At 52.3% G+C, this 26,754-nt stretch overlaps 1 protein-coding gene and 1 non-coding gene across 12 annotated transcripts in view; both read right to left on the bottom strand.

Moving 5' to 3' along the window:
* Positions 1-2,471: 2,471 nt before the first annotated feature.
* BCAR3 (BCAR3 adaptor protein, NSP family member) overlaps positions 2,472-26,754 on the bottom strand; it is a 188,138-nt gene continuing 163,855 nt past the window's right edge. For 7 of the 11 annotated variants that reach the window (XM_072968184.1, XM_031680425.2, XM_072968185.1 and 4 more), the window contains 8 exons: positions 24,322-24,752; positions 21,076-21,179; positions 19,371-20,023; positions 14,480-14,595; positions 10,764-10,935; positions 7,958-8,069; positions 5,942-6,154; positions 2,472-3,148 (listed from right to left, as the gene is read on the bottom strand). In XM_072968184.1, coding sequence (XP_072824285.1) covers positions 2,967-3,148; positions 5,942-6,154; positions 7,958-8,069; positions 10,764-10,935; positions 14,480-14,595; positions 19,371-20,023; positions 21,076-21,179; positions 24,322-24,752 — 1,983 coding nt within the window. In that variant the 3' untranslated portion in view covers positions 2,472-2,966. Of the gene's footprint in view, positions 3,149-3,340; positions 5,020-5,941; positions 6,155-7,957; positions 8,070-10,763; positions 10,936-14,479; positions 14,596-19,370; positions 20,024-21,075; positions 21,180-21,972; positions 24,071-24,096; positions 24,297-24,321; positions 24,753-26,754 lie in introns of those variants that run through there. The other 4 variants (XM_072968188.1, XM_072968190.1, XM_015243659.3 and 1 more) reach the window with 4 other exon arrangements.
* TRNAP-GGG (transfer RNA proline (anticodon GGG)) lies at positions 22,471-22,547 on the bottom strand. The gene has a single exon. It is a non-coding gene; the product is annotated as a tRNA-Pro (tRNA).

Below are 26,754 nucleotides of genomic sequence, written 5' to 3'. Positions count from 1 at the left end.
GCGCCCTGCTCCCCCTCCTGTAACTATCCTAACCTTTTTTAAAATGAATTTTCAATTTTTGTGTATTTTTATGCTTTATGTCTTGTAAATAGTATAAGGTGGTTGTTTTAAATCTAGTTGATTATCTAACTTTAACTGGAGGCTTCAGTCGCTTATGTTTATGATTGTTGATGAGTTCAGACTTCCTTTTGTTGTCTTTGTGCCTGCTAGTCATCTCACTTTTTGATGTCTCTTTACATATATTTTTTGTTTATTTTCTCCATTTTTTTCTTCTACTAGTTTGAAACTGTGACCCTAATTTCTGTTCATGTAGTATTTACCCTTGACACTTTGCATATTCACTTACAACTTAAGGCTAATCAATCTCTTAATCCTTCTCCTGACTAGAAGAACAGCACTTTACCAGAACTCTGGTAACTCTGATCTCGTCCCACTCCCAGTTTGTGCTGCTGTTTTAATTGCCTTTTTAATTAACCTCACATAGTAGACGCTGTTTTTTAGTGTTTGTTTAGATACACCTAGAAGCTTAGCAGTTTCTCTGTGCACCAATCCTTCTTAAATCTCAGACCTTTCTTCTGGATGAATTCCTTCCTCCTGATCTTTCTTTCGTTCTCGAGCTCTGATGAGATGCATTGGGTCATTCCATTTCACATCTTTTAAGTCTTTTCATCTCTGTCTTCTATTTTTCCTCTCCTTGTCTCTGCTGCATTCTGGGCGTGGTCTTCAGATATGTCTTCCAGTTTATTAAAGCTTCAGTTCGATCTAATCTTCTGTTTAGTATTAGCATCCATTGAGTTTTTAGTTTCATTTATTATACATTTCTGAAGGACTGACTTAGTTTCTCCTAAAATTTGATCATTTTAAAATAGTCGTTTCCTGTTTGAGTTCACTTTTTCTTTATACACATCTGTATGATTGCTTTGCCTTCAAAATACAGTAATTCCAGTGTCTGAAGGTGTTGGGATTCTAAATCTTTTTTCCTAGCATTTTATTTTTCATGGCACTATTATTTATTTATGTATTTATATATGTATATTTTTTGTTTGTTTGGGTTTGTTTTACTTTAATCTGTGGGAAAACTGGATACTTCCTCCTGAGAGGCTGAATTGTTGCCAAGCCCCTGGGATGCCACCAACTTGACACCATTGTAAATCAATTTCTTGGTTTTGAGTTTTGTAAATTTTACTCAGACCTATTTGAAACAGGCTCATAGTTCCAAATCCTCACCGAAGACCATCATCCTTACAATGATTTTCCTCTAGTAGCTGTGCGTGAAAGACCTGCCTACCTTCTGGGAACCTCTCTTTGCTGGCAGATGGATTTTCTCCCAGCCTCTTGACAGGGGGCCTTTAAGGATCCCTACTTCATGGAGGCATTTCATGTTCAGCTGCCCTAAGACACTGTCTCCCATTACTGAGTAGACGGCAGTACTTGCCTCTAGGGCCACCCAGGTTTTTAAGTTCTCTTGCAGAGTTGCTTTAGATTTGCCATTCCTTTTGGCGGGTGAGTTGGGGAGGATTGCTTGTTGGGGATTTTCCTTTCATTCTATCAGGCTTAAAAGGTGCGTTAAAAGGTACGTTTATAATAATTTAGTTACAGTGAGAGGGCCTCCTAAGAGGATCTGGGTCACCATATTGCCAGAAGTAGAAGGGTGCTTTCGTTTTTTTCAGCAAATAAAAAAATGAAGAATCCTTTTAAAAACTGAGAGAAGGGCTTCATGATTCTAGGCCCCATTAATGGAAATACGGAGTCTAGGATTTGAAATCAGTAATCGCATTGTATTAAACAGACCCACCGCGAAGCTTGTACTCAGTTCTAGTAGGCATATTTAAGGTGACCAGTAATAGGGTGATAATTATGATACAACCTCTGGAACCAGCAAACCGTAAGTTTTCAAAGGCTATTTAACATCATGGAGAAATTTTTGCAACTTATTTGAGAAAAGTTGTATACAGAACTATTCTGCGTGGCCCCCAAATTATTTAGGAGACAGGAAGAAATAGCAAATTGGTAAGTGACAGTTGGTGGCAGAGTGACAGAAGTTTATTAAAGTCTTGTATTCCATATTTTCTACAGTAGGAAAAAAACTGAGGTGGATACTGGTAAACTAGACAGTATCCCCCTTTGAGAAGTCAAAAACCTAGAAAACAAACCTAGAAAACTCATACTTAGCTAGAGGAAAAGGTAACAGTCAATTATCTTGAAATGGGTGAAATAATGTCACGAAACACTACCATTTGGCGCTCACGCTGTACCAGGTGCTGCACAGGACCTGACGAGGTTAGCTCGACCGGAGCCCAGCTGCTGGCGGGCCCCACAGCTTCCGCTGGAGCCAGCCCCGCCTCGTGTCGCCGCTCACTCTGCCCCCGAGCCTGGAACCATAAATTTTCCGTACCACTCTCGTTGACTCTGGTTTACTGTCAGGATACAGTGGCAGGGGAGAGGATGCCCCAGGAAGGTAGGAGGTAGAATTACTGTACTACAACGAATTGTTTAATATATAGAGACGGGATACAGTTGTTTCACAAAAAGATATATTTTCATATGACTATTTACATTTTTCGTATTTAGTTAAAGAATATCATACAACTGATATCTTCTGAAATGTTTTATGCTTTTAAACTCTTTTCTATTTACACTTATCTGACATGGAATTAAAACTAAAATGGTCAAATAACTTGGTAATAGAAAGCAACCAGCCAGCATAGCTAGGCCTTCTCTTAAGTTAGCTGATCAAAATTAGCAATAGTTACCTTAATAAATTATCATTTGTTTTAAAATCAGTAGTAATTGTAAACAATGTATAAATAAGTGTGCTCTGTGCTCTGTTCAATGTTTAATATCCTGTGGGCACTAAAAGCTTGTAATATTGTCAGATTTGCACATTAGTACTTCATCGAATGATAAGCTTTCCCAAAGAAGAAACTGGACAAGTTTGAAATTACACCCTAAGTTTTTCTGGAGAGTCACGAAAGCTCTGGCTGCTTTAAAGGAGGCGGCTCCAGTTTCCGTGAGAGGGCAGTTAAAATCTGGTTGAATTTCTCATATCTCTCTGTCTGATTGACTTGTGCACCTTTGCTGCCCCATAGCAATCTCATTTGAAATTCAGTCTTGAAGATTTCACTCATTTCTTCATCTGGTTGAAAACCTAATGAAAACAAAACAAAAAAACTTACTTCAGTTCTGCCCGAAACAGTGTTGAAAAAGATTGAAAATTTGATTTTTTTAAAGTAGGATCAAAATGAACATCTTCTGTCAGAAGTTGAAGAATGCCCCCCAGGAAAGATACAGGACCTACTGAGGGAGGGCAGAGCCCCTCAAGGACCTGAGCACCGTCAGAGAGGGAGTAACAGGTAATCTCACTAAGATGTGGTGGAGTGAAATTCGTGTGCACGAGCCCCCAGGGGTTGTAGTGCTGTGAGAGGAGTGTTCAGAGTACCTTGTGTTTTATTTTTTACAGCTTTATTGGTGTATAACTTACTTGCCATGATTCACTCATTTTAGCTGCGCAGTTTGATTTATAACCATGTGTTCAGTTGCACAGCCATCACCACCAGTTTTAGAATACTTCCATCACCTGGAAGAATCTCTGGTCCCACTTACACTCACCTCCTGTGCCTGCCCCAGCCACAGCCAGCCACTAATCTACTTTCCGTCGCTACCGTTTTGACTTTTCTGAAGTTTGGTCTAAATGGAATGACACAATACGGGCTCTTTTGTGCCTGGCTTCTCTCACTTAACATGGTGTTTGGGGGATTAGCCCATATTGTGTGTTAGAATCACTCGTTCCTTTTTATTCTGAGGTGTATACAGTTACATGGACATTTAGATTTTTTTCAGTTTCTGGCTATTATGAATAATGTAAACATTTGTGATTAAGTCTTTGTGGACATGTGTTTTCATTTCTCTAGGAGTGGAATTTCTGGGTCATGTGGCTTTTTTTTTTTAACAACTTTGCATTCTTTTTTATTGAAGTCTGGTAGGGTCATATGGTTTTAAATACATGCTTACTTCTAAAGAAACTGTCAGAACTTTTCCAAAATGGCTGTACACTTTATACATGACTTTATACACTGTAAAATGAAGAGTCCAGCTTCACGTGCTGTGACCTCCAAGTACTGCCATTCTGGACGGTGTGTGGTGGGATCTCATCGTGGTTTAAATTTACGTTTCCTTAGTAACTAGGCTTTGAACGTTTCCCCACGTGGCTCCCTGTCATCGTATATCCGCTCTGGCGTCGTGTCTATTCAGACCTCGTTTGTCTTCTCACTGAGTTGTTCGCGTTCTTTATTCTAGAGAGAAGTCCTTTATCCAGATGTATGTTTGCCAGATGTTTTCTTCTAGTCTGTGGCGTGCCTTTTCAATAATGGTGTCTTTCAAAGAGCAAAATGTAAAATTTTGATTTAGCAGTGTTTTCTGTTGTGGTTCATGCTTTTTGTGTCTTAAAAAGTTTGGCCTAATTCAGGGATAAAAGGGTTTTCTCCTGTGTTTTCTTACAGAAGTGTATGACATTACACTTACATTGAGTGTATGACATTTTGAGTGTACTCTCTGAGGTCAAGATGGAGAGTCTTTCATCTTTCTGCATATGATACGCAGTAGTGCCAGGGCCATTTGTTGAAAGGTTACTTTATCCAATGAATTACCTTGACACCTCTGTCAAAAAGAACTTGATAGTCGTATGTGTGGCCCTGTTTCAAGCTCTTTTAGGTATACTTACGGCCAAGGATGTTCAGCCAGCTCTGGGAAAGCAGGGGGAGCCTCTAGCCAGTCACACGGGCATGCTTCTCAGCCTGGGTTGTTGCTGGAGTAAGTGGGCTCTGTCATTAGCTAGATGCCCACCCTCTGGAGCACAGCATCCTGAGGATGGAGAGAGCCAACAGAGGCCAGAGGACGTCTCCAGTCACTCAGCTAACATGCTCTGAGCCCCCGTCCTGGGTGCTGGTTTACGTTGGTGAGCAAACCTCTGCCCTTGCTGGGCTCACGTCGCTGCCAGCAGTGGGAACTCGCTATGGAAACCTGCAACCAGCAGATGCTTTTCAGGTGACTTGCGGTGGACTCGTCTTCTAAACTGGCTTAGGCAACACCCAGTGTAGCGTACTCATTAGTTTTGCGTAGCAGGCATTCTAGTATCTGGGAACTGAGTTACGTGCTTGTTTGTGTCCTAACTGCCAACCTGGAGACCCTTCTGAGGAAAAAATAAATGAAACAAACTGTGTTTCTGAATTAACAACTATGTTCTAGGACGCAGGCCTCTCTCCCTGCGCCATATAGTTCTTAACCCTGTGTATCAAACTGTGGCCCTTGAAGACTCCTAAAAGGTGCACCGTGAGGAAGAGAACACAGTCACCCCTGAAAACGGCGCTGGGGAAGCCCTTGTCCTTGCACGTGCTTCCTCAGTGGTCCTCTTGCTTCTGAGCTTCAGCCTTCAAAACAAATCTGCCCATGTGGTGACACTGTCCCATGTCTAAACCCCGTCGCTGGCTCTTCCTCTGCCACAGTCCTCCCTGGGAGGCCTTCCTTCCCACCTGTGTCCCCCTCCTTAACACACACTTTACACTAATCCAACCCTGGATGCTTGTGGTTTGTACTTTGCTCCAAGCTCTCTCAGTGCCTTTGCTTGTGTTGGACCCTCTGATGCTTAGAGCAGGGGAGCTCACTTCCCGGTGTGTCGGGGAAGAAACATGATCGCGGACAAGCTGACCCTTTCTGTGTATTCTGTGCCACTGACACAAAAGAACTCATAAAAGGAAGGGAGAAACAGTATCCTTAAGTCATGTAGAAATTAAGAGTAAGTAACGATCAATCATACAGGAGATGGAATTCCCCTGCCTTAATCTTTCCTACGTGGTCTTTTTCTAATTCAGAGCATCCGTGCTCTCTCAGTCCTTCATTCCAGTTACTGCAGAGTAGCGAGCAGCTTACCAAAGCCAGCTCTTACCTGCCAGGACCCTCTCAGCGTTCCTCCGGTAGCCGTCTGCAGCTTCCGCCATGAGTCGGGCTGTTGTCAAGTGGTTCAGCATAATCTCACAGCTTTCATCGTTTTTTTCCCACATGTCAGTTCCTTCAAAAGCGACAGCCTCGCGCTCCATTAAGGTCACAAGAGGCATCAGCAGGGGGACTGATACGTTGTTTGGGGGTGTACACGTGGACTCTGAAAAAACATACGATGTGGAAAACTTTACCCCTTGTTTTTCAAAGTTAAGTACAGATAATTGCAGTCGAAGAGGGCAACGCAGGAGGAGCCTGGGCTCACCTCCTGCGTGGACACCAAATCTACAGCTAAATACAGGACGGCTACCTCTAAAAAAACCCCTAAAAACTGAGTAACTCCTATGCACTGGGCAGATGAGAGAAGACCCACATCAAAGCAGGCAGCAGAGGGTGGGGCACAATCGCACCATACACCCCACTCCTGGCACAGCGACCCATAGTCAGGAGGGAACTCAAAACCTGGAGCTTCCCCCTGAGAAGCGAAGGGCTTGAACCCCACATGAGGCACCCCAACTTTTAAGACCTGCACCTGAGATACGAGCCCCCAAAACATCTAAATTTGAAAACCAGCAGTGCTTGTATCTGCAGGGTTATAATCACTTGAGAAACAGTTCTTACAGGGCTCGCGAGTGTGAGCTCAGTGCGGAGGCAGCCAGTCAGGAAGCGCCTGGACATTATACGAAGGAGGCTCATTAGCTAATCTTGAAGCTTTGGCCTGAGGGCCAGGCTTCTGGTTTGGCATACAATAATACCCCAAAAATATACTGAACTCATGACAGCAAAAAAAAAAAATCCAGTTGAAAAGTGGGCAGAGGACCTGAGTAGACATTTTTCCAAAGAAGACAGACGGACGGCCAGGGTAGACAAAAAGGAGCCCCAAGTCACTAACCCTCATGGAAATGCAAATCAACTACAACACTGTGTCACCTCACAGCTGTTAGGATGATCAGTATCAGAAAGACAAATAACAAGCGTTGGCAAGGATGTGGAGAAAAGGGAGCGCTTGTGCACTGTTGGTGGGAAGGTAAATTGCTTCAGCCACTATGGAAAACTGGAGGTTCCTCAAAGAATTAAAAATAGAACTGCCATATAGTCCAGCAGTGTCACCTGTGGGTGCTTACCCGAAGAAAGTAAAAACATTAATTTGAAAAGATAGATGCACTCCTCTGTTCACTGCAGTATTATTTATAATAACCAAGCTGTGGAACCAACCTAAATGTCCATCAGTGGATGAATGAATAAAGAAGGTGGAAAATACATACATATAAAAATACACACACACGTACACACAGCGGACTATTATTCAGCTATTAAAGAATGAAATCCTGTCATTTGTGACAACACAGATGGAACTGAGGGCATTATGCTAAGTGATGTAAGTCAGAAAAAAAGAAACACCATGTGAGCTCACTTATATGTGGGCAGGTAAGGGAAGACGCCCTCCAGCTCACAGGTGTAGAGAACAGACTGGTGGCTGCCCGAGGTGGCGGAAGGGGTGGAGTGGAACCACGAATGGGGTCAGAGGTGCTTTCCACTTATGTAGTGAGTAAGCCACGGGCTGTGGTTAATAACACAGTATTGCACATTTGAAAGTAGCCGGCAGAGTGGATCTGGGAAGTTCCCACCATGAGAAAAAAAAACTGGTGGTAGGTGTTCACTGGACTCACTGTGGTCATTCTGCAACAACACAAGAATCCAGTCAGCACGTTGCACGCCTGAGGCCAATACGTCGCTTATGCCTCAGTTTACAAAGTTAAGCAAAGAATGAGCTGCCCGGTCGCCCGTGTCTCATTTCTGGCAACGGCAGGCCTTCTACAAGCAATGCTGTCATCTGATAAAAGCCTCGGTGACCCCTCAGCAATCCTGCAAAGAACTCGAAGCCTCATAAGCAGCTCTGCTCAGTGCTTTGATCAGACCAGAACCGACAGGACACTCGGGCCCGCACCGCGCAGCCGGTGCTCACCTCTGCCTTCGTGCAGAATTTTGCTGAAAGGCTTCAGCTGTTTCTCGTAGAGGATGGCGGTTTGGGTGTACTGGTGCCGCAGGGCAGTCCACGTTTTTTCTAACCTTCTGATCTGGAAGAAAGAAAGGTGTTATTGTTTTGGAAAAGGCTCTTTTTAAAACTACCTTTTTGCTTAAGTTTTGGAATGGGTGATAGATGTAGATGGTAAAAACTCACAGCAGTTGAACAGTGTACAGAGAAAAGCTGATCCCCCACCCCCACCCCGCTCCGCGTTACTCTAATGGCCCATCAAGACACACGCACACCCCTTTTCAAATAATTAAAAGCATATCATACTATACAATATTCTCCTGTTCCTTGTTTGGGAATTACTCCATATAAGTACATACAAAACAGCATAGAACAGCCTCATTTTGTTAAACTCCTGCCTAATGTTCCATTTTATGCATAAACTGTGGTTTAACTAGCTTCCTATAGATAAGAGCTTTAAACATTTTTTTTATTACAAAATTACCTCAGATTTTGCTGATGTGCACAAGGATGAAAATATCTGGAGGTAAGTTTCCAGAAGTGGAAGAACTACTGGGTCACAAAATACATGTATTCTAAATTCTGAGCGGAGTTGCCAGCCGTCCTCCACAGAGGTGACACCGCTGGGAGGCCGCAGGACCGGGACGTACAGCACTGCCGTGTTACTCGTAAGACAGAGACACGTGGAAAGCTGCCCAGCCCACGTGATGGCACTGCTCATTCCTCTTCATTTCTTTTGAAACAACTGAGGCAATACCCACAGACGCCACTGACGCTGACTGACGGCCCCTCCCTCGCACCCTGAGGCCAGCAAGCCTGCTTTGGGCTCTTCTGCGGAAAACAGGGAGGGGGGAGGGCCCTGATGTTTAGGGAGCGAGGTATTCGAGGAGTTTCATTTAACCCTCACAGCGCCGCAGGAGGCGGCTGTTTTGGCTACATTTTACAAGTCAGATTAGGTGACTTGCTCAGTTTCACAGCTGGTAAAGGGCAGAGCTGTGACTCATTTCCTTGGCTTCTAAGAGCTCCCTGTGTGTTTCAAGAGGAAGGCGAGACAGGATCACCATCAGCAGATCTGCTGGGAAGGAAAGGACGTGGCTGCTCTTCCAGTGGCCGCCCCCCACGCCGCCCCCTTTCCTCGCGGTCTCCACCTCCTCCCGCCCCGAAGCACCTGCCTTTCTGAAAGGAGCCCTTGGCTCTGGGCTAGGCCCCTCTCCTGGGTGCTCTCTCGAGACCAAAAGCTGAGAAGAGAAGGCAGCGCATGTGGCTGTTCGGCAGGGACAGGTTTAGATGACACGTGGAAAACCCTCTGGGGGTTACGCCTGGGTCTGCCGCTTCCCTCCCCAAGCAGGGTCCTGGCTCATCCCAGGGCCCTGCATACCTTGGAGGACTCTGTCCTCTCATTGCTCAAGGGCTCCAGCAGGGAAGAGTTTGACGCTGCTGGCGGGGAGAGAGCCACCTATAAAGGCATGTTTAGGTGCTTGGGGGTGAGCCCCTAATTGCTGAGTTTCAGTCATGGACCGCAACCATGTTGATGCCACAGAACGCCCCTTTCACTACTCTTGGAGGACACTCTGGGCTGGAGGGCCAGGCACACAGCTTAGCCTGTTAGCCCTCAAAATTATAAGCGGTACTGGTCAGAAGGAAATAAACATGTAAATTAAAAACACCTGAATGAAAAATTATAACTCCTGTTATTACAGAAGTCAGTGTATCAAAAATATGGCCAAATTTGCTAATTTCAAATATCAACCCTATAAAATTTCAGTGCACTGAAAAATTTTGAGAGCTCTTAGAATATTATCACTGGAACAACCCCTCCCCAAAACCGCCTGGTGAAGGCACAGAATCGTCCAGCTTCTTGTTTGAAAGGCTACCTTGCTTTCATGCAAGGAAATCATGTTCCTAACGTGGCCTGACTTGCAGGACTGTCTTCCCCAGTGGCAACAGTGGGTTCTCGGTGAGCTCCTGGCAGGACTTGAGGGACAATCTGTGGCTGTGAAACAGCCAAGCTAAACGACCAGCAGTTTGGGGTTCCTGGCTGCAGCCTGGGCCTGTGGGCTGCAGTCTCGCACTCAGTCGCCTGAACACCGAGGGCTCGGCGCTACTGGGGAGCCAACTCCGAGCAGTCGGGACAACAGGACCGCTTTCCTCTGAGGTCCATTTGGTTTCAAAGACAGGTTTTCAGTTTTCACACTCATCCTAAAAACAGCCTGTCAAAGCAGGTAAATTCAAAGTACCCAGTTTCAGAGACTCTACTTGGGCTTATACGGCAGACGGGCGAGGTATCTGAAGGTGTTAACAGGAGAGTCTGTTTTGGGTGATCTGAGGAAAGTACTCTGAGATAAACCACACTACAGATGCTCAGAGATCAGCTCCCCAAGCGTCTCAGTCTCGCAGTCGTCACCCCAAACTGCCCGCACGCCCAGTGACCTGGACAGAAGCAGCCTCTCTTACACAACACACCTGAGCCAGATGTGCCATCTGACTGGCTCTTCAGGAACACCTCAGGGCTGTTTTTGAGAATGACTCTGCTCATAGTACATCAAAGAGAAAGTGCAGGCTGTCAGCATTTATCTGCTGTTTTTAAAAACAGCCAAAATACTTAGGACACTGCTCTTGGTTGCCCCCAAATCAACGCAGCTTTCACTAAGATTCCATTTACCTTTCGAGACTGACTAAAATCATCTGACTTGCTAAGCGTGGGCTTGCAGACCACTTTGCAGAACACTGAGTACACCCAGGCCCCCGGGGCTGCACAGGGTAAGTAGAAGCTTACCTGCGGCATTTCCAAGGCCTTCATGATGGCTGAGAAAGAGTAGAGGTCCCCCATGGAGTCCTTCAGCTCCACCGCCACCTGGACGATCCTGTTGAGGGTGGCTGCTCTGTCCTCCAAAGTGCCCGTGCAGCCCAGAATGTCCACTGCAATGCCGATGGCCATCGTGTTGTGTCTGAGGGGGAGGAGGTCAGCCATCAGGCCCGGGGCCAACAGGACTAGGGGAAACAAAACCAGACTGGCCAGGGCACGGACTGGCTTTGCACTGTTTGCTGCTGTCACCCTGAGGTGCACTGGCTGCTCAGACAGTTTGGCCGCCAATTTCAACAGAGACCACCCCTACCAGGCCGACTGCATCAAGGCCTGGGTGAAGCCTCAGAGGGTGTCCTAAGCAGAGTCGAACAGGACACATGCCCCAGAACAGGGCACGTTTAGCCCCGAACCAGAGGGCCCTCCTGGGGAGACACTGCTTAGCAATGTAACTTCCACCATGAGAAGTCCTCAGTACACTGCGTCCCCCCAGCACGCTGGGGAACCCTTCCTCAAGGAAGCCCTGGCCACCTCCACGCGCCCCCTAGACTGGGGGGTGGAAGGGACAGAAAAATCAGAGAGTATGCTTGATCCCAGAAGACAACAGGGGTGTCAGAACAGAGCAAGGAGTGAGGAGCTAAGAATGGAGTGTCTGTGGCTCCGGTCAAGAGGCCAGGAAGTGAATGGAGATGTGGACAAAGACTCAACAGTGGACCGGCGGGACTTCCCAGCAAGGTCAGACCCGAGCAAACTGAAATCTTGTATCTGCTAACGATCCTCCCTTTTCTCATCCGGGACGACACAAGTCACCCTCGCAGACCCAGAACAGGAAGCAGAGGGGTCTTTGTCTCCCCAGACAATGGCAGCACGTGAAGGGGGTCACACGGCAGTCTCCTTCCTGGTGGCAGGGACAGACTGCAGCAACTCTCCTTCCTTCCCTAAACCGGGAACAGGACTTCCTGCCTCGGGTCGGATGGGCCTCAGGTGAGTTTCTTCCAGGCTGTGGTACAAGTGCTGGAGGGGAAGCCCCGACTCACAGCTACGGTGACTAAAATACAGCCTGCCTCTGAGACTCTGGGGCCACCTGTCCTGGAAGTTCAGAGCTAAGGATGTCACTCCAGGGCCCCGCTTCCCTGCGCCCGTGTGTGCTGGTCTCGCTCTCCCAGAGCCGAGAGAGGCGGGTGCACCTCGTGCCTGGCCCCCTCGTTTCCCTGACGTGCGTCAGCGCTGGGCTCTGCTGTCTCTGAGTGTGCTGGCCTGTGGGTGTGCAGAGTGCGCGCCTGGAATGTGACCTAGGCTGCTCCCAGCTGCTCCACTCCTCCGTTTACTCATCTCTAAAATGGGAGAAGGGTGGTTGTGAGAAGGGCTATGTGGTGTAGAGATAATTGAAAGTGCCTGGCAAATTGTAGTCACTGCAGGTGTCTCCACGTGCACATCTCTTTCCCTCTGTATTGGTCCCTTTTGCCCATTTGTCTCTCTTTTTTTAATCTCCTTTTCCTGATTTCTTGTCTTTCTTAATTAATGGATTCTAAATAGACTCAAAGTGTACTTTTATTATCTGTTGTTCTTATTGAAGAGTTTTGTTACCCATTTGCAAAGTGTTAAGGTTAAGCTGAACATTTTAGATGTTTCTTTTAACGAACAGTAAACCAGCTTCCCCTGCTGCCTTCACCTGATTCTTTATTCAGTGTTTTTTCCTGTGTTTTAATGGCCTTCAATAAAAGGCAGGTTCTCTACTTTGTTAAGACCTGGCGTTCTATCAATGGTCAATTGGGTAATTACAGCCATTCATTCAGCCAACATTTGCCTGAAATCTCCTGCGAACCCCACTGTGGGAAAACAGCTCAGCACAGCGGGCCTGCGGCAGAAGCCCTCGTCTCCGGCCTGGGGAAGGTCACCCCACTCGGAGGCCTGGGGTGGGTGAGGCGGTGAGTTAGAACATAAAGGGTGGTTTGATTTTGATTCTCAGACACAAGACTGCCATCTGATCCTCTAGAACTGCTACAACCTTGGCCTTTATTTAGCAAACACGCTGTAATGGAGAAAACCGCTCCCCAGGCCCCAGCATCGATTGCACGGGTCAGCCCTGGACGGGAAGCCAGGCCGGGAGCGAGACCGCAGGCAGGCGGTCGTCAGGAGAAGGAGGAAGCGGACGCAGACAAGAGGGAAGTCAGAAAATAGCCCAGAGAGAAGCCCCAAGCCTGCCGACCTCAGCCCGGGCCCAGGAGCAGCCCAGCACACCTAGTGACCTGGATAAAATCAGGCCTGCACCTCGGGGCTTTTCAGGCTGAAACTGTCACATGAGACACAGGGACGGCAGCACAGCTGCTCTCTGCTGAAACCGGGACCACCGGGCCCGAGCGGGACAGGGCAGCGCAGGGGAAGTGAGAAGCCAGGCCCCTGCGGCGCGAGGAGCGAAGAGGACGCCAGGAGAGAGAGGCTAGCGCCCAGAAGAGTCTGATCAGGGAATGGAGGAATGCTCAGAAGTCGGACCTACCACTGCCCCACACCCAGCAAGCACGCCTGAACAAACCCGCCCCCCAGGGCCTTCCACTTGCACTCCCTCCGGGTGCCTTCTGTGGGTGCGTCCGTGGCTGCGAAGCCAGAGTGACAGCGGCTTGGGAGCCATTTCAGCTGCTTCATCACCAGGTCACCTGGGAAGCAGCGGTGTGTCTGTCTGAGACACAGCGTTTACTTGGAGGGGCTGACATCCCGGGACTGCACTGTCCACGGGCCACATGTGGCTGTTTACACTTGAAACAGTAAAATAAACACTGTCCTTCAGCTGCCCCATTTCAGGTGCTCAGGAGCCACGTGTGGCTAGTGGCCACTGTAATGAGATCTCGGCCATCACAGAGAGCTGCACTGGACGGTGCTGTGAGCCAGCCCATCACGGGAGGCCACGGGCAGTGGGTGGCGGCACTCGAGCCCCCGGCCTTTGAAGCATCACTGCCTTCTTCTCACAAAAAGCCAGGCCTTGGCTGTCCGTTCAAGACCACACGGGTGTCGTGGCAATTGGGAAACAGGTTGGAAAAACAGAAGATGCACGATAACAAGACAGTTTCACCCAAGTTGACTGTCTTTTTGGTGCGTCAAAAAGGCCAACCTCTATGTAATGTGAGAGGCTAGTACAGTGTTTTTCTTAAAAACATGCCTCGCTGCTTCTGTTTCTAATTTCTAAATACCCAGCATTCACAGGAGTGAGTTTTAGCGGACAGCTGGGGCCCTGGCTTTTCATGAGGGCCGTGATGCCTTGGGGGCGGGGGCCCCGGGTGCTGTCACCCCCCGACCTCTGACCCCTCATCTGTTCAGACTCTTGTCTTCCCAGCCTTCCCCACAAACTCCCCTTAATTCCTAAAGCAGTCCTGAACTGCAGGCACAAAGGAGCCGCCACTCTGTGAGGTGCCTGGTCCGCGGCCGCCAGGGGAGGAGGTGACCCGTGCTCCCAGGCCGACGCTCTGTGCGCTCCTCCGCCTGCCCCTGGAGCAGGGACAGGAGCGTGATCCCGGTTCCCTGACGTCCTCTGTGCTGCCTCTCTGTGCTTCTGCAGGAACTGTCTGGCCACAGCTTCCAGGGAAGGCCGTTGGGGCCACAGGCCCCCTAGCGAGGCGGCCCCGGGGGGGCGGGTGCCCTGCCTCTCCCCGCCCGCCGAGTTGGAGGGGCCGGAGATGCACCGCCGCACTGCTCACCTTTCAATGATGTCCAGGCGCAGCTGGTGGCCGTACGGCAAGGTGATGAGCTCCAGCCCTGAGCTCACGCCCATGCTCTTCCTCATCTCTTCAGACACGTCAAGTATCCTCACGACCTGTCAAGAACACAAGTCAAAACCAACTGGACCAGGAAGTGAGCTCGCCGCAAACGAGGACGCAGCCCGTGGGAAGGAGTGCGCTCAGCTGGGACAGTGTGGATGCACTTCCTGCCTCTCTTTTTCAGCAGCAGCATCTGAAAGTGCAGTTTAAATATGATATTTGGAGGATTTTTAGTACACAGACTGGAATGTATTTTATTAAAGCTGGAAGGAAAGCACCTAGACTGGTCTGCAGAACCTGCACATTTGGTGTTTGACGTAGTTCCTCGAGCTTCTGTCTGACACAGGCTGGATCCCCTGCCTCCTCCGACTGCCAGCGGCCGGCCGTGTGTGCTCCGAGCGGGTTGACCCCGCGGGGGAAGAGCGGAGCCGCGGCCAAGTGCTGCTCCGCTGTCCCTGTCCGCAATGAACGGCAGGACTGGCCCCTGTGCCCCTTAGTCACGCCTCTCCTGGGCTCAGGGAACACACTCCACGTCTGGAAGCTGTTAAAAACGTGTACCATGTGAAACCCGAGGTCTCAGACACAATCCGCTTCTCCCTGAGAGGTCTTCCTTAAAGAAAACCTCTGTCCCAGCCAGCTCTCCCCATCTCAGTTCTAACAACTTACTGGAATCAGGTATTAACTGACCACTTACAGTTACTACACGTTACCTCCCAATACCACAGCTGAGACAGGGCGTCTCTGAAACAGGGCTGACGGCGCGGCGCACTGACGTCCTAACAGTACAACCAGTAGATACAGCGGGTCGAACCAGCCCTGGACACGTGACAGGCACGGGGCAGTTCCCCTCCTTGACCTGGTGGGGCTGTCCTTGGCCATAATTCTCCCGGGCATGTGAGAAGTCCAGGTGTCTTCACAACAGGCCAGAGAAAACATCTGCAAGTTTAGCTGGTATTATTAACCTTGACCCTCGACTTCTGTGGTTGAACAAAAGAACCACTGTCAGCGCTGGGGAAGGAGCGACTGGCGTCAGACTCCAGAACAGGATGCAGAATGCGGACTCTGCTCTCTGAGCCTGCTTCCTCTCCTCTAACACAACTGCTAAGTTCACCTTTCTCAAGAACTTTGCCAAGGATCCGTGACCTTCAAACCCCACACAGCTATTTCAAAAGTGACTCACTGGCCATGTGGAAGGGGGAAGAATCCTGGCCCGATCTCTGGAAAGAGATTTACACGTTGATCATGGCAGGGCAGCCCAGACGCACACCCCAGCCACCTGCGATCACACACATTTGCTTGCCTGTCGAGACACCTGCCCTATCGAGAGGCTCCAAACCCAGCACACCCACGGGCGTCCTCCTGTCCCCGCACACCAGGGTCAAAGGCCTGTCACCGGCTCAGGTTTGTTCTGGAAGGTGCTTTCCGCCCAGCCTGTTTTCCTTCAGTACAAACACGCAGCCCCCTGGTCACTGGTACCAGGAAGTGCTGGCGTCTGCTTGCCCCACGGCCAAGCTGTGGGACACGGGGTCCTGCGCTCACAGTGCAGGGCCTGGTTAGGTCTCCGGGGAAAGCCAGGCCACGAGCTCGGGGCTGCGGAGGGGACACACCCTTCTAGAGCACTTACTGTGAGCTAGACCTGCAGGGCAGGTGGTACTAGTGCCCCACGATGAGGCGTTCCGGCCACCCTCTGCTCTTCTGATACCAGCTTTCCCAGCTCAGCGGGATCTCTCAGCGCTGCGTGTTCCTCATCCCACTGTCTCGGGAGCTGCTGCGGTGACCTAGGGGAGCCCGCAAGGGACCGGCCCGGCCCTCCTCCCAGCTGCCAGGGGACCACCTACAGCGCAGTGAGACCTCCCGGCTCTGCTTCCTCCTCGTTGCCCTCAGCAGAGGGCTCTGCCCTGCCCTATGCATTCACCGGCCCGTCTCCCTCACCGAGCTGCAAGGTGTTCTGAAGGCAGCAATCTGGCCGAATCCCAGAAGTAGAGACTCAAAAACATTGAAGAGAAGACCTTCCTGGCCTTTCCCCAGCTGACCCCTATCCCCCTGGCACTGCCCACACGGAGCGAATCCTCCACAGACCGGCCCCTCGCCCCATGGCTTCTGACCTCTGAGTCTGTGTGTCTCTCTGCCACTTGGAAGGTGCTTTTTGTGTTCTTCGTCAGGCCAACTCCTATTCAGCCTTCAGAACTCATCTCAGATGTGCCCACCCTGACCCGCTCCCTCCCCCACGCTCAGGACCCTACCTCAGAGGCCCCACAGCTCCAGTGCCTTCCTTTGCAGAGCAGTTCCCACCTGGGCTGTGGTCCGAATTCCTGTATCACTGTCGCTTCTGCCTCTTCAACCATGACCAGGCCTGGCTTGGCCCACAGTAGACGCTCAATCAAGGCTCAGTGTGTAACACCGATAAACCCTTACGCAGCCTCACTCTGGGGCAGCCAAGGTGCGAGGGGGTGAGCCCTCACCACCACTGGGCTTGTGGCGTTCGTCTCAGCTGAGAGACCCGAGGGGCAAGGAGCGGCAGCATTAGACGCAGGCAGTTCATCCCCGGGGGCTAGGCCCTTGACCGCTGGGCCTCCCTTACAGCTTGTGCAGAGGCAGGTGGGCGAGAGGCCAGGGTGATGCTCATCTGCAGGGTGGGAGGGGCTCAGTGGACACCCCTGCTAGCCCCAGCCCAGGGAGGGGGCTGGATACTGCCGGGCAGGCCGCCTCCGGGTGCTCAGGACCACCCGCCGTCCTGGCCCCCGGGCTCTGTGCACAGGTGGGAGTCAGCACTTGGGCCCCAGATGCCCAGTGCCTCCTCTCGGCTTCCAGGTGGCCCCATCTGGCTGCTGCTGCATTTGGGTAACAGCAGCCTTTGTTTTATTTCCCTCTTAGAGACACTAGTTGCGCCTGCTTTGTTGGCAAAGTCCTGAAGTCAGCGGTTCAGGAAGAAAATAAAGAAATAGCAGCGGACTCAGGAGGCAGGAAGGAAGGCTGACCAGCCCTGCCTTTGGGGGCTGGGAGAATGTGGACGGGGGGGCTCCTGCCCGTGTCTCTGCCTCACTGCCTGGGGCTCAGTCCAGCCCCTCTTCCAGGGGTGCTGAAGGCAGACGGGGGAGCGGGACGCAGACCGGGAGGACAGAACACAGAGAAACAGGACGGGAAGGAGGGCAGGCTGCACACCCTCCAGCTGAGAGCAGGCACAGCGCTCGTGTCACGGCTGCCGAGGCAGCGGGAAGGCCCTGGACTCCCCTGCAGGGGTGGTCAGGCATCTCACCTCCTCCTCGACTGCCACCAAGCCCCACCTGAGGCCACAAGGGACACGGATTCACTTCCTCCCGGGAATTAGGCTGTTCAGTAACCCCAGACCCACGCCGCGGAGCCTCCTCCATGGAGAACCCAGGCAGGTCGTGCCAGGCTCCTGGCCTGTGGGCTCTGCTCTCAGATCCAGGGCCCGGTATGAGTTACTGCCCAGAACAGGAGACCTGAGTCCTCTGGCTGCCCAGACAGGTTTGGCTCACTTTAAAGCGAGGCAAGGTCTTAACAAGGCAGACGATCTGACCACTTGCGGCGCTGGCCAAGGACACCCAACCAGCTGTGCGAACAGCCCTGCTCTCCCAGTGCAGCCCCACCTCATGCGCGGACCCCCTCCCAGGCCTGGCAACGAGGTGCCGAGTGAACCTTCAGTCCTGTCTTCAGGAAGGGGTTCGTTCACCCCAGAACAGCCAGCACCTGCTTGATGCTCCTCAAAGCTGTTTTGGGGGGGCTTCCCTGCACCACTGGGAGCCTCAGTCAACTGCGGAACTCCCAGGGGCAGTGCTCTGAGACTCGATTTCCTGCCTTGATTCATGACCCAGGAAAGTTATTGAGGAAAACCCAGTTCCTCAATAAGCCCTGACCTTTGAAGCTAATTGACTTCACTGAGATACAAATGAAAAGGGCTTTAAACCTCCCTACGGTCTTATCTGTTGCTCAAATGAAGGGATCCGTATCTTTCTACTGAGGGTGGGCTGAGTGCCCCCCAGCCTGAAACATCTGCTTCCTAGAAGCCTCTCTCTGAAGGACGAGGTTGCCTGGGGCCCCCTGTGAAGTAAAGCCGCCCGTGTCTGAGGCAGTGCTTCCTGTCACGCGTGGTGGTGCTGCACACACGTACTTAGGCAGTCACCTGGAGAGAGTGTCGCGGTATGTTGTTCGACGAAAGACAAGGCTGTGGAACAACGGCACGTACAGACCGGTGCCCTTTCTGTGGAAAACAAGTAGCTGTGCCCACACTGATTTATGTGCACCTGTTTGCAGAGCAGATGTTGATTTTGTGTGATTTTTGTGTTTTCTCTTAATCTACGTTGTATGCTTTTCTAAAATTCTACCTTGCAATTGTGTTCTATAATTTTTCTGAATTGAGCAAGTAACTTTAAAAATGTTTATCCTGATGACCATTTTCGTAACAATGAAATCAACATACAACGTACGTATGTATAATGTATAATAAAACAGACGCCACCGAGGCCCTGCTACTCCAGAAGCTACATCTTCATCTACAGTCTAGTCTTCTTCGGGCTTGACTTCCCCAGTTCTGATGGAGTGGAGGCCGGGGAAGAATTAAAAAATCCGCGCCAGCCGGGGAAGGACACTGGCAGGGGTGGGGAGGAGGCGGCAGCCGGCCATCCCTGTCCCAGGTGAGTTTTACAAGCTTCCTGCCTGGGCAAGGGTTGTCCTGGCCTCTGGTTCCCACCCCTTAAATAAACCCCCACACCCGAGGTATCATCAGGGCAAAGGTAAGGCGGCGTGAAGCCCAGACCAATCCCCCTGCGGAACGCTCGCACACCAGCCCATCCCGCGCGCCGGCACCCACCTTGCAGTCCACGCTCAGCACGTACTGCGCGATGACCCTGGGGTCCTGGGTGGTGAACAGTTCTTTCGCGCGCTTCAGCATGGCCATTTCCAGGGGCTTGTTCTCAGGGGGAAGGAGTTTCGACGCGAAGTCATTGGGCTTGAACGAGGAGGCAGTCTCCAGGAGGGGCATCACGAACGTGCCCTGGTCCTCCTGCCCCTTGTGCCCTGGTGCCGGCAGTGGCCCCCAAGGCCCTGCCCCGCCATCGTCGTCAAGGATCGAGTAGCTGGTGCCAGAGTTCCGGGCACCCTGTGGCCCGTTCTGCTTGGCTGTCAGCAGCTCCACGTAGCTGTCCTGGGCACAGACGGGCGGCCCCGGCGCCCTGTCGCTGCCGGCGGCCAAGGCTGGGTTCAGTTCGCAGTAGTTGGCCTCTGAGTTGAGCCAGGTGGAGGGAGACGAGGGAGCCTTGAGGAGGGGTGCCTTGCAGGGCTTGGGGGGCGGCTTGGGGCATAGCTGGCTGTCTGAGCCCCTCAGTGCCTCCCCCACCCTAGCGTCCGAGGAGACCCTCCGAACCACCGCCGGGCTCAGGGTGGGCTCGCTGCCCGTCCTGAAAACCGGTGAGTTGGGGCAGGGGTTTGTGTCCACACCCAGGGACTGAGGGGGCAGTTTACCACCTGTGGAGGGTAAGAGAGGGTCAGAAGCTCGGCTGTGCAGAGGACACAAAGCAGACAAAACTGGCGGGATGGCTCCCCACCCTCAACTCATGCCTTGGGGTTTCAATTTTCACTCACAAAAGACAACTTCAGCGTGCTCACTGCAGGCTGATCTAGGGCAGTCAAGAGGAGGCTAAGGACTAAGCTGGCTCCACCCCACTTCTGGGGGAATTCTAAATCCCACTGACGGCCGACAGCTGGACTGCAATGTCATTTTATGTCACAGAAGGTTAGTACAGTCAGAACAGGGAAAGACTGAGCTTGGAGGGCAGAATCCAACCTTGCCCTGGGAGGTTAGCCACGTGACATAAACGGGGGCCCTGAATCACTCCCAGTGTCGGGGAGGAGCCCAGCCGGCTGTAGGGGAGAGCCAGCGACAGGCGGGGAGGAGAAAAAGACGCTGAGATAACCCACGGTGAAGCAGTTTACGAAGGGGCATCAGGAAAATCACCTGTGGTCCCCAAGGAAAGTCAGTTACAAAAATGAAAAGCACTCCCGCGGGCTGTTAACACAATTGCTTGTTGGTTTCCCCACATCCCACACCGTCTCTCTTCTGGTTGTGACGGAGAATGGAGAGGAGGAGGGGTCTCTGTGGACAGCTGCTCCACCGGGGCCCCAGGACCGACCCAACGGCCTCTGCCCAGGGAGGGACCAACTGGGGAGGCTCGTGCGTCTTGAAGACCACCAGTCAGAAACTGGGCTTAGAATCAGGAAACCTGAGTTCAAAGGCTGGCCTCACCGCTTACTAGACAGGTGACTCCAGGGACAAGTCACTTAATACCTGCGCCAGTTTTCTCAGCGGCAAAGAGGATAACCAAGCCCACCTTGAAGGCATGTGATGCGGCCAGAAGCTGGCGTGCATACAGCCCGGAGAGTCACATCTCAATACAGGTCTACAAAGCCCTCACCCTACAGCCTGCAGGCACACAGTCTTAGTCTTTCGCCAGTTGCGTGACCACAGAGGGCAGGGGAACTCTGTCATCCTCCTCCCCCCCAAACTCCCGAAGACCTACCAATTGGCAGGTAACTTTCCGACTGGTGGGCTTTGAGGGACAAAGCTCTTCGGTCCTGCATGTGATCCAGGCAGGCTGGCTGGCTACCACTCTTCTCTTTATTTCTGAAGGAAAAGACAAGCGGGGCAGAAACACATCATTAAATCGTAAAACCTTTAGGCAACGTTGTGGAAAGTTTAAAAAAAAAAAAGATTGCTCAGATGAGAGTGCTCCAGCAAACCCTTGCAGTAAAGGAACGTCTGCCGGAGGACATTACTGGCGGGGTGATGAACACCCTGCGGTGCCGTGGGCCCCGTCCCCACGACCGATCCTCCCGGGCCTAGGCTGCCTGCTCTGAGTCTTCCCATCCCGCTGAGCAGAGCAGGCTAGAGGTTTCACGACACTCTCAGGAAAACCTGATGACTGGGAATGTGTACTTTTAACAGAGCCTAAGATTGCTCACAGACCCGGGAGGAATGACGTGTGTAAGCAACATGCGTTTCCCACCAGGCCTCACAGTGCCACAGTTAGGAAGGCAGCTGTGGGGCAGTTTCCCTTTCACTGCAAATCTCCGCGTCCCCTAGTCAATCCCCAGGATCGCCCAGGGAAGGCTGTCAAACCCAACCAGGAGGACCCCACGGGGGGACCGCTCAGCCAGCCCCCTCCCGCGGCGCTGGGGAAAGGGACGCGGGTCACGGAGCACAGCCGCACAGGGAAAGCGGGAACAGAACTTCCCGCACGGTTAGCTAGCATCCCTCTGCCCCGTGCCGGCCCAGGTTGCGGATTTTTCTAATTAGCAGCAAAGAGCAGAATCTCTCTTTTGCTAAAGCAGAAAGCACTGCACCAGCCAAGTCGTCATGAACTTGAACCGACCCTCTCACAGGCTTATGTCACAGAAATCACGGAGTTCTCTCCTACCTTTGCAAGCGCCAAGGAGGAGAAGAAAAACCAGGATACCCCCAAGCGCCCAGCAACAGAGGAATTCCGGCAACCCCTCAGAGACAAGGCAGGGCAGAGGGCAAATTCCAAACAGCAGTGGCTTCTGTGGAGCGATATTTAAGCAGCGCTCACCGCCAGCGGTCAGACTCCACCGCCCGGATCCCCGGCCGAGTGCACACCTTGGCCGGCCGGCGGCCAACCAGCGCGCCTGACGTCAGGGAAGGTGCGGGGCCTCGGGTGGGCGGAGGGGCAGGGCATCGGGCCACCTTTCCTGTAGAGCCCGGCCCAGCCCCACACGGAGGCATTGCTGGGCCTGCAGCCTGTGCCAAGTGGTGACAAGGCTTAGGGAGGGCTGCTCTCAAAGGGCAGTCCGGAGTGGCTCTGTTAGGCTTGTCTCGTCCACTCAGAGACTCTCAGTCTTTCATTTTTTTTGTTTTATGAGTAGGAGGTAATTGGGTTTACTTATTTATTTGTATTTGGAGGTGGCTCTGGGGATTGAACCCAGGGCCTCGTGCATCCCAAGCAAGCGCTCTACCACTTGAGCTATACCCTCCCCCCTCATTTCTTATCTTAAAAAAACATTGTGTTTTCAATCCAGGCCTCTGAGGGTGGACCAGGAGGCCCGCCCAGCACATTCCTGCAGGGGTTCTGTGCGTCACCCTGGCTTTGTTCATGACATGAACTCCCTGCTCATGAGCTCAGCAGTCAACCCCCCCCCCGAAAGAAACAGAAGAACGGTACCCCTTTCATATCTTAAGGGATTTCATGTCCCATCTTATTACCATGAAAAGGAGAATTTCTAAATAGCAGTTCCTGCCTCCCTCCCTGTAACTGCCTTGAGCTGTACACTCTGCCGCTCCCCAGAAAACAGTCATTGGCAGGAGTATCGACACTTACCAACCACTTCTTGTGTGCTGGTGCTGTTCTAAGCACTTTGTTTATCCTAAACCACGTAACCCTCGAAAGCCCCATTTTCCCAGACAAATTAAGCGAGGCCCAGAGAGAGTGAGTAGCTTGTCCAGGGTTGACCAGGTCAATGGTGGACAAGGGTTTGAGGCCAGGCGGCAGGGTCTGCAGCCAGATGCTGACAAACGCCTACCAGAGTTTCCTGGCAGCACACGGCTGTCACTGGTGTGGCTCTCAGGGCCCTGTATTTTGCTTCTGAATTTCTGTAGTCTAGAAACTACAGTTTAAGACAGTTCCTTCTGGTCCAGGAAAATAAACCAGTGGTGGAATCAAGTGTGTTGGGTAAGCTTTGACGCCAGGGAGCGGGTAACCGACGGGCTGGGCTGGTCTTTGCCCTACCGTGCCCCCTCCTGCCTGCTTTCCTTTCGTGGCAGTTAGACAGTGTGCACAAGGACTCCTCGCCCCGCGGGTGGCGGGGCCTGTAGGAATTCAGGGACATCCCTGAGAGTCGGTGGCGGGCCCTCAGCTCAGCGTCTGGTTCTCTGAACCCTTCTTTCCGTCCGTTCCCCAAGGCTCAGACTGCAGCCCCCAGGATCTCGGAATCTCCTGTGTTAGGAATCTCATCTGTTCTGACCGAGTCAACCCCTCTTTCCACCTAAGCCTTCGGGGCTAACTTCCCTCCTGAACCCCAGAACTGCTGCTGGACACTGGCACTCAGCGAGCCCACCACCGCATCTCAGACGCAGCAACTGGCCTTTCCTCCAAAGACTACGCACGCCGGCCCCTCCCGTGGTGTCCTGATCGCCATCCTCCATCCTCCCCACAGGCGGGAGGCCTGGTCGCGGGATCCTGACTCTCGCTCCCCTCCGCCTGCACAGCCTGGCCCCCCACGACTCACTAGCTGGTGTTCCTGCGCCCTCCCCCCCCCTTCTTAGGACACCCTGTTCCCGCGTCCAGCCTTGGAGGCTTTCTCCAACCCTACGCTTGGCCTGGCCATCAAGGCCTCCCTAAACCTCCCCGGCCATCCCCCTGCGGACCCTTGCCTGGCTCCAGCCATGTACTCACTCCAGGCACAAGCCTGCCCTTTCCTGCCTCTGCACTTACGCTCACAGCGAGCCCCACTCCCTCCGTGGGGACACCCTCTCCTTGGCAGCATCCACCCTATCTTCCCAGCCTGCAGACCAGCCGGAATCCTACCTCCTTCCCGAGGTCTCTCCCGGCCAGCCCCCCCTTCGTCAGCAACGGCGTCAACTACTTTTGGCACCACCTCAACCGGGAACCAATCGCGCTGCCTCGCGACAGCTATTCCAGCAGCGCGCGGCATTCTCGTCAGCGCCCCTCACCGCTCCCGGGCCAGCGCCTCGGCCGCCGAGCCCAGCCCGGCCCCCACGGGCCCAGCGCCGCCCGGGGGGCCCGCCTCACCTGAGGAGGTTGCCGCGGGGGAAGCCCTGCTCTCGGGCCTGGGGGCCGCCCGCGGTGAGGCTCAGCCTCCTGGCCGCGGCCGGCCTTCCCTCGGCGAGGCCGCCCTCCGGGGCCGGGCCGTAGCGCGCCTCCAGGCAGCGCAGCGGCAGCGTCCGGTTGACGGGCTGGAAGATGACGGCGCCGCTCTGCCGGGACACGGGCCGCCGGCTGCCCACGTAGCAGCGCACCAGGTCGGGCACGGAGTCGAAGCGCTCCGCCTCGAACTGGTACTGCACGCGGCGGCAGGCCTCGCTCAGCCGCAGCACCGAGCGGCGGATCCTGAAGTGCTGGGGCAGGCTCCTCCACTGGCAGGTCAGGACGAAGTTTCCGGGGCTGGACAGGGAGTCCCGAACCAGGAAGTCGCCGTCCCGCCGCACGAGGCCCTCCGACACCTGGGGGACAGAAGGCGGAGTGAGGCCCGGCGCCCGCCGCCCGCCGCCGGCCGGCAGCCCGCGCTGCCGCGCCTCTTCCCCGCCGGCTCTTGACTCCGTCAGGCGTCACCGCCTCGAGGACTCGCTCATCAACCGACTCACGGTCCGCCGGGCGCCCGCCGAGCGCCGCCGCAGGCCCGGGGGTCGCAGCGGCGTCCCGCCGTCCCGCCGTCCCGGGGCTTCTGCTTCCCAAGGGGAGGCTTCTGCGTGGCGAGGACGGGACCAGCCGCAGGCCTGGCCCGCCAGGCGCCGCGAAGCTCCGGAGGAAGCAAGCCGGGAAGGGAGGCAGTGTGCTCCCGGGGGTGGGTGAGGGCTGCCCTTCAAAATGCGGTGGTGACCGGACACAAGCTCGTGGTCGCCAAGGGGTGGGGTTGGCAAGGGACAGACGGGGAGTTAAAAACTTGTAGATACTGACAGGTATATGCAGAACAGATAAACAAGGTTACACTGTATGGCACGGGGAAATACATACAAGGTCTCGTGGTAGCTCACGGCGGACAGAAAAATGTGACAATGAATACATGTATGTTCATGTATAATTAAAAAATTGTGCTCTACACTGGAATTTGACACAACATTGTAAAATGACTATAACTCAATAAAAAATGTTAAAAAAAAGACAATTAAAAAAATACAGTGGTCAGGAGGGTGCCAAGAGATGACATTTATGCAGACCTGAAGGATGCGAAGTGACAGAATATAAGAAATAAGGAAACTTGTGTCTGGGGGTCTGAGTCTCCCCTCCCTGATTACTTGGGGTGGGTGTTTGTCAGCATCCACGAGTCACCCTCAGAGCCCTCTCCTAGGACCCCCCTCCAGGCCTCATTGCTTGGGGGGAGGGTCCACAGGGCAGGAGGCCAGGCACTGTGGAATCAGACTCTTGAGTGTGAGTTCTGGACACACTGATTACTCTCTGGAGGGCCTGGAACAAAGCGGGCCAGGTCTCTCATCTCACAAAGTTACTGGGAAGATTACATATTTGGATGCATAGTATATGCAAAGCCCTAGTCACTGCCTGGAGCACTAAATGATGCTTAAAAAATCACTGACTATAAGGATGCTGGTACTTATAGCAAAGGAGACTTCATACTGTGTGACAGTGTGACAGTGTGGTTGTTCCTGTGGCCAGGCTGCCTGGGTTTGCACTCTGGCTCCACTGTGTGACAAGTTACATGGACAAGTTATGCTCAGTTACATCATCTGTAAAATGGGGCTAATTTGAGGGAGGGTACAGCTCAGTGGTAGAGCGTGTGCTTAGCATGCACAGGGTCCTGATTCAATCCCCAGCACCTCCATTTGAAAAACAATTAAAACCTTTTAAAAAGTAAAACAATAAAGATATGTTAAAATATTAAAAATAAATAAACGGGGTGATGTTACTGCAGAGCAGCTATAAAGACTTGAAGGAGTAAAGTGCCAGCTATGACCACCATTGTCATTGTCACAGTCTTTAGCTACACAACCTGGAATGATGTATCGCTGAAAATTTACACTCACGGCAAGTGGGAAACAGATTATGTGATCACAATGAGAGGGATGGCGGTGACAGACATCAGTTTTATAAACTTTGAAAACTCTTCCAGGACATTCCAATGTTTGATCAGTTAGCTTAGTACGTATGTTACCATGGTTACTTTAAAACTGCATCTTTGCCTTGAAAATTTTTCACACAGAAATTCCATTTCTTGGAATTGAGCCTAAGGAAATAATTATAGTCATGAACATAGTCGTCATCTTAAAGGACATTGGTGAGAGTGTCCAGTAAACAGTGGAGCATACAGTGGACACACAGGCAATGCAGACTGACACAGAGGAACATTTCATAGCAGGAGAAAACTCCCAGTATCGTTAAGAAAAGAAAGTGGGCTGCAAAAAAGTTATGCGCAGTGTGAGCTCGTACTTGAATCAGGAAAGTCTGGCAGGATTTATATCAAAACGTTCCTGGTGGTTTATCTCCAGGAGG

Source organism: Vicugna pacos, chromosome 9 (genome assembly GCF_048564905.1).
Source record: "Vicugna pacos chromosome 9, VicPac4, whole genome shotgun sequence".
In the NCBI taxonomy this organism is placed as follows: domain Eukaryota; kingdom Metazoa; phylum Chordata; class Mammalia; order Artiodactyla; family Camelidae; genus Vicugna; species Vicugna pacos.
The sequence above is the reverse complement of the archived record's forward strand: the minus strand, read 5'-3'. Positions and strand labels throughout refer to the sequence as shown.